Below are 7,173 nucleotides of genomic sequence, written 5' to 3' on the forward strand. Positions count from 1 at the left end.
CCCGCCGGGCCCCGTGGGCCGGCAGCCGGGACCGCCGCGCCGGGGCCTCCGCGGGCTCCCGCGGGGCTCCCGGGCCCCCTCCCCGGCACTGCCCCCGCGGCCCCGCGCCCGACAGCCACGGACCCGCGGGGACCCCGCCGGGGTTCCCCCGGTCCAGCCCCCGGCTCCGGCCGGGCCGCCCGGAGCCGCTGCCCAGGACCGCGACCAGAGTCTCCAGGGACGGAGACCCCACCACCTCCCTGGGCAGCCTGTGCCCGTGTCACCCTCGCACTGAGGAGCGTGTCCCCGTGTCCAGAGGGACCCTCCCGTGGCCCAGTTTGTGCCCGTGGGCTCTGGTCCTGGCACTGGGCACCACTGGAAGAGCCTGTCTCCATCCTCTTGGCACCCTCCCTGCGGGTATTTATAGACGTGGATTCAACTCCCTGAGCCAGCTCTGCCCCAGGCTGAGCAGTCCCAGCTCCCCCAGCCTTTCCTCATAGCAGAGATGCTCCAGTCCTTCAGCATCTTGGCGGCCCCTTGCTGGACTCCCTCCAGTCCGTCCCTGTCCCTCTTGGACTGGGGAGCCCAGCGCTGGAGCCAGCACTCCCGGGGTGGCCTCGCCAGTGCCGAGCAGAGGGGAAGGATCCCCTCCCTCCACCTCCTGGCAACCCTCCTAATGTAGCCCCGGACGCCATTCGTCGCCTTTGCGGCAAGGGCGCATTGCTGGTTCATGGTCAACTCGGTGTCCACCAGGACCGCCGGGGCCCTTTCTGCTGAGCTGCTTTCCAACTGGGTGGCCCCCAGCAGGTACTGGTGCTACGGGGCTGTTCCTCCCCAGGGGCAGGACTTGGCACTTCCCCCTGCTGAACTTCATGAGGTTCCTGCCAGCCCATGTCTCCAGCCTGGCCAGATCCCTCTGCACTACAGAGCAGCACGACCCTCTGGTGTACAGCTGCTCCTCCCAGCTTGGCGTCATCTACAAACTTGCTGAGGGTACACTCTGCCCCATCCTCCAGATCATTAGTGAAGAGGTGAAATGAGACTGGACCCAGTATTGACCCCTGGGGTACCCCGGTCGTTGCTGGCCTCCAACTAGACTTTGTGCCACTGACCACCACCCTCTGGGCCTGGCCAGGCAGCCAGTTTTCCATGCACCTCACCGTCTGCTCATCCAGCTCACACTTCAACAGCTTCTCTAGGAGGATCTTACGGGACACTGGGTCGCAAGCCTCGATGAAGTCCGGGTAGACGACGTCCCCCGCGCTGCCCTCGCCTGCCAGGCCCGTCCTCTCACCACAGAAGGCCATCGGGCTGGCCAGGCACAACTCCCCTTGGCGAAGCCACGCTGGCTTCTCCCAATGACTTTCTCGTCCTTCATGTGCTTAGAAACGGTTCCCAGGATTAGCTGTCCCATTGCCGTCCCAGGGGCAGAGGTGAGGCGCACCCCCTGTACCTAAACTGTCCTCCCCATACCTGAGCAGTCCCCCCCGTACCCAACAGCCCCCCTATGAAAACAGCCCCCTCACACAAACAGCCCCCCCATATCCAAGCAGTCCCCCTGCACCCGGACAGCCTCCCCCTACCCAAGCAGCTCCCCTGTTCCTGACCGCCCCCGCACACCCCGCCAGCCCCCACACCCCGTCAGCCCCCCCGCAGAAGTTAACCGGAGCGCCCCGCGCCGCCCCGGCCCCCGGCACAGCCCCGGCCCTCCCGGCCAGAGCCGGTGCTGCTGCCCGGCGCCTTCCCTGGGCCGAGCGGGGCCGAGCGGCGCCGGTGCAGTCCTGCGGCCCCAGGCAGTCTCGGCTGGACCCGCGGGGTCACCGCCCCACGCCCCCCCGTGCCCTTGGCCGGTGTCTCCCCGGCCGCCCGCCCGCCCCGGTGCCCGGAGCGGCGGCACCGCCGGGTGGGACCCCTCTGCCCCGGGCCGGGGCCGCGCTGCCGGCGCTCCTCCGGGGCAGAGCCGGGGAGCGCGGGGGGTGCCGGCTCCCCCCGACCCCCTCCCGGGCCGGTCCCCCCGCAGCCCCCCGGCCCGGCCCCGCCCGCCCCCAGGCGCTGTCCTGCGCGCGGCCCGGGAGAGGGGCGGGGCCAGGCGGCGGGGGCGGGGCCCGAGCCCCCGCTCCATTCTCCCTCCGGCCGGTGGGCCTGGGGGCGGGGCCGCGGCAGGGGGCGGTGCTGCGGGCAGGGGCGGGGCCGCGGGCAGGGGGCGGGGCCTCGGCGGTCCCGGCGGCGGGTGCCCGCGGTGCCGCTCGCCCGCGGCATGGAGTCCCCGACCGGCACCGAGAGCGCCCGCCTGGTCAGCCCGCGGGGCGGCCCCGCCGACGGCAGCCTGCGCCTCAAGAGGTACCGCCGGCACCGGCACCCCATCGCCCCGACACCTCCATCACCCCTGGCACCGGCACCCTGGCACCTCCATCGCCCCGGCACCTCCATCACCCCCGGCACCCCCATCACCCCTGGCACCGGCACCCTGGCACCCCCATCACCCTGGCACCCCCATCGCCCCGGCACTTCCATCACCCCGGCACCCCCATCACCCCCGGTACCGCCACCCCCGGCACCCCATCGCCCCCTGCTTGCACCACCTCCCAGTGCCCCCGGCAACCCCTGGCACCGCCACCTCCGTCATCCCCTGCATCTGCAGCCCTCGATCCCCCCGCACCCGCACCGCCGGCACTGGCTCCCCCATCACCCCCGGCATCTCCATCAGCCCCCATAGCCCCGGCTCCCCCAGCCTCCCCGGCACCCGCACCCCCAGGCACCGGCACCCCCCGGCAGCGCCAGCTCCCACCCCCCGGGACCCGCAAGCCCCCGGCACGTCCAGCACTGCCCAGCTCCCACGCCTCCCACCCCCCGACACCGGCACCGTCCCGGCACGTCCATAACCCCCCCAGCCCCCGCGCCTTCATCCGGCACGGACATCAGCACCTCCGCAGCCCCCGAGCCAGCCCTGACCGTCCGTGCACCGGCACCTCCTTCCAACCCACACCGGCACCCTCGCCCCTGACACCGGCACCCATCCCCTCTCTGCTACCGGCACCTCCATCCAAGCGGAACCAGCACCCCCACGCGTGCGCCGGCCCCGCTCCCCCCTCGGGTGCTACCGGCTGCTACCGTCCGGCTGCTACCGGCGCCCAAACGTCACCCCCCCGCACCGGCACCGTCCATCCGTCACCCCCCCGCACCGGCACCGTCCATCCATCACCTCCCCGCACCGGCACCGTCCAGCCACCGCCTCCCCGCGCCGGCACGCTGTGCATCCCGTCCCCCGCACTGCCGCCCCACGCATCAGCGCCCTGAGCCCCGGCCCCGGCCCCCCGCCCGCCCCCTCTGCACACCGGGCCCCCGCCCGCCCCCGCCGCCCCGCTTCCCACGCCTCGCGTCCCCGCACCGGCGCCCCGTCCAGCAGCCCGGCCCCAGAGGCGATACCTCGGTCCCACCGGCACCTCCGCCGCCGGCACCCGCTCCCGCACCGCTACCGGCCCCGCCATCCCCCACCCCCGTCCGGGCTCCCCTCGGCCCCGCCGCGCAGCCGGCTGAGGCGGGCAGCTCCGGCCATGCGGGGCCGGGGCCGGGGCCGGACCGTCCCCCGAGCATCGCCCCGGCCCCGCCGGGAGCCCCGCGCCGCCTCCCGCCGGCGGCGGCGGCCCCGTGGCTGCCCGTCCCGACGGGGGCGCTCGGCCGCCGTGGGCCCGGCTCCCCCGTACGCTCCCGGTGCCCCGCCGGCGGCCCGGCCGTGGAGCCCGGTGCGGCAGCAGGACCCGCCAGCGGGCGAGGGCGGGGGCGCAGCCCGCGGGGGCCGCAGCCGCCGGCTTTGTTACCGGCTGCGGCGGGGCTCGGGCGGGCACACGGCGCGGCCCCCCGGGACCGGTCCGGGCACCCGGGCACCCCCGCCCGGTGCTCTGCAGCGGCCTGGCCAGCGGGACCCCCGGGCAGCTGGGCCAGACTGCGGCTACCGCGAGCCCCGGGGGTGCCGGGCAGAGGCACCGGGAGCCGGTGCCGCCGGCAGTGACCCCCGCCCCCAGTCTGTTTGCAGGCTCCCAGGACCCCCTGGCACCGCCAGCCCCCCCGGCTCTGGCTCCCCACTGCCACTGCAGCCCCCCTGCCCCCAGCCCCAGCCGGGGGAGGCTCCAGGCCCGCCGGCAGCTGAGCGTTGCCTGCACCGTCTGCTGCCTCTTCATGGTCGGGGAGGTGATAGGTAATGGCGGGACGGGGATGGGGACGGGGTCGGGGGGCTGCCCCCGGCACTGGGTGCCAGCTGCTCTTCGCCTGCAGGCGGGTACCTGGCGCACAGCCTGGCCATCATGACCGACGCAGCCCACCTGCTGACGGACGTGGGCAGCATGTCCGTCAGCCTCTTCTCCCTCTGGGTCTCCACCCGCCCACCCACCAAGACCATGAGCTTCGGCTGGCACCGCTCAGGTGAGCCGGGGGGCACAGCTCCTCGGGAGCCCCACAGCCGTGGTGGGCGCTGACGGCTCCCATCCCGCAGAGACACTGGGGGCGCTGGCTTCTGTCCTCTCCATCTGGGTGGTGACCGGGGCCCTCGTCTACCTGGCGGCCGCCCGCATCGTCAGCAACGACTACGAGATTGAGGCACGAGCCATGCTGGCTACATCTGCCAGTGCCGTCGGCGTCAACCTGGTGTATGTCCTGCACAGGGCTGTATGCACCCGTGTCCCCCTGCCTGAGCCCCGGCCTCCCCTCCCACACCCCGGCCCCATGTGTGCCCCTGGTACCCCAAGACCCCCAGCCCTGGCTCCCAGGTCACCTTCTGTCCCTGTGCACCAGCCTCGTGTCCCCAAGCGCTGCCTCCCCCTATTCCCTGTCCTACATATGCTCCCAGCTTCCAGCCCGTGTATGTACATCCTCTGGCCCCACACCCCCTGGCCCCCCCAAGCAGCACCCCCCTCAGCCCTGCCCCCATGCCCAGCCTGAGCCCTGGCACGTGCCCCAGGCCCAAGTCCCTGCCCCACGTGCCCCACACATGACCTGGCCCCACACATCTCCCTGCAGCAGTGCGGCTGCCCCATCCCTGCTGTGCCTCCAGCCCTGCCCCACGGTCGGACTCTGCCCCACACCTCTCCACCCTTCTGGGTCACGGGTGTGCCTGCCCATGCCCCCTTTGCCTGTGATGCCCGGGCACCGTTGCCTGCGTGCAGGTCCAGGCAGGGCCAACAAGGCCCCTGCGCCTTGCCCAGCGCAGCGCTGAGCCAGCCCTGCTCTCCCCAGCATGGCCTACATCCTGCACCAGTCCCCTGCCGGCCACGGCCACGGCGCAGGGGGCTACGAGCAGCTGGAGAGCACCAGGGGTTGCCTGCCCAGCCATGCCCCCCTGCCCGGCAGCACCAGCGTCCGTGCAGCCTTTGTCCACGTGGTGGGTGACCTGCTGCAGAGCGTTGGTGTCCTTGTGGCTGCCACCATCATCTACTTCAAGGTGCCTGGAATGGGCTCCCCTCCGCTGCCCACGGGAACAACTCCCTCAGCCCCATGCAGGGTGCTGTGGGGCACTGGGGCCCTGGTACCCCCACAGCGGGGTGCCCAGCTCAGCTCTGCCCCCCCCAGCCTCACACAGACGCTGCTCTCTGCAGCCCCAGTGCAAGATCGCAGACCCCATCAGCACCCTCTTCTTCTCGGTCTTCGTCCTCGGCTCCACCTTCACCATTCTCAGGGACGTCTTCAGAGTCCTCATGGAAGGTGAGCGGTGGGCGAGGAGGGTGCAGGACCATGGGTGCAGGGGGCTGGCGGGGTGTGTGTGGGGGGTCGCAGGAGCTCCTCGTGGCCACAGCTGCCACAGCCCCTTTCCCACGTGGCAGCTCACGCCCTTGCAACCCCTGCTCCCCACCCAGGCACAACCCAGCCCACCCCTCTGTCCTTCCCTTGCCCCCCTGAGCTCCCCCTCAGGCAAACGGCCCTGGGGCGAGAGGCTGCCTCACCCCGGAGCCACCATCCCCAGCCTGGTCACAGCTTGGGGAAGCCCCCACCACCAGCCCTGACCCCGGCGGGGGCCGGGGGCCGGGGCTGGCCCCTCCGTGAGCAGGCGCTGCTGGCAGGGATGCCACGAGGCCTCGAGTTCGACGCGGTGAAGGAGGTGCTGCTGGGGGTGAGCGGGGTGAGGGGTGCCCACGACCTGCACCTCTGGGCCCTGACGCTGAGCCACCACGCGGTGTCAGTGCACGTGGCTGTCGGTGAGTGCCCCACGCACGGCCCGGCCAGCTCACACAGACCCCGGGGCACGGCCAGGGGGACCCGCTGGCCGCCCACGCACCGGGGCTGAGCCACGCTGCCCTGCCATCCCCAGACGCCGGTGTCGACCCTGAGACGGTGCTGCGGGAAGCCACCACTCGGCTGCAGAGCAAGTTTGGCTTTGCCTCGTGCACGGTGCAGGTGGAGCGGTACAGGGAGGAGATGGCAGCCTGCCAGCACTGCCAGGACCCCCGCGCCTGAGACCCTCGCCTGCTGCAGAGCTTGGGGCTGGCCCCGGCCCCCCACCCCGCGGGCGAGCAGGAGCTGCCCCTGGAGCAGGGGAGTGCGGCACAGGAGCGGGGGCACCGCTTGTGCTCCGGTCCCTGCGCTGCACCCACCCTGCTGCTGCAGAGCCCCAGGGGGGACCGTGCCCCATAGCGCAGGGCCCCGAGGGGACACAGGCAGCCTGGCCCCCGCAGCACCGGATCCTCCAACCCCGCTGCGCCGGGGGGGGGGGGGGGGGGGAGGGGAGACCGGGCCTGGCACAGCCTCAGGCACGCTGGGACCAGCCCGAAGGAGGAGGGGGATCCTGCCCCACCGCACGTCCCCCCACGGGGCCCTGTTGTCCCCACAGGGGAGGGGACAGGAGGGAGCCGCTGCAGGTGCTGAAGGGCCCAGGGAAGGGACGGGATGTCCCCGCAGGGAGCCCAGACCCGGCCTTGGCCCCAGATGCTCCTGTGCCCCCACGGCCGCAGGGGCTGCCCCACTGCCCCCATGGCCATAGGCTTGCCGCTAGCCGGGCTGCGGGGGGGCCAGGGCGGGGTCCCGCCCTGCCTTGGCCTGATCCATTCCCACCGTTGTGAGTCCGTGTCCGTTGCGCCTGTGCAGTGTCTGTCTGTCCATCTCTTTGTGCAAGGAGCGCAGCGGGCAGTGGCAGAGCCCGCAGCCACCAATAAACTTGTTGGAGAGCAGCAGCAGCGGCACAGGCAGCCAAGAGGGGGCTGGGGAGGG

General features: G+C 73.0%; 1 protein-coding gene across 1 annotated transcript; it reads left to right on the forward strand.

Annotated features, from left to right (window-relative positions):
- The first annotated feature begins 2,236 nt into the window (after window positions 1–2,236).
- Window positions 2,237–6,497, forward strand: SLC30A3 (solute carrier family 30 member 3). Its single transcript, XM_075497206.1, has 8 exons — window positions 2,237–2,319; window positions 4,002–4,174; window positions 4,252–4,398; window positions 4,469–4,622; window positions 5,209–5,413; window positions 5,568–5,673; window positions 6,030–6,164; window positions 6,278–6,497. Exons 1-8 carry the CDS (start codon window positions 2,237–2,239, stop codon window positions 6,421–6,423), a joined length of 1,149 nt encoding a protein of 382 aa, XP_075353321.1. The 3' UTR covers window positions 6,424–6,497.
- Window positions 6,498–7,173: the final 676 nt, after the last annotated feature.

Source organism: Mycteria americana, chromosome 3 (assembly GCF_035582795.1).
Source record: "Mycteria americana isolate JAX WOST 10 ecotype Jacksonville Zoo and Gardens chromosome 3, USCA_MyAme_1.0, whole genome shotgun sequence".
NCBI classification, from domain to species: domain Eukaryota; kingdom Metazoa; phylum Chordata; class Aves; order Ciconiiformes; family Ciconiidae; genus Mycteria; species Mycteria americana.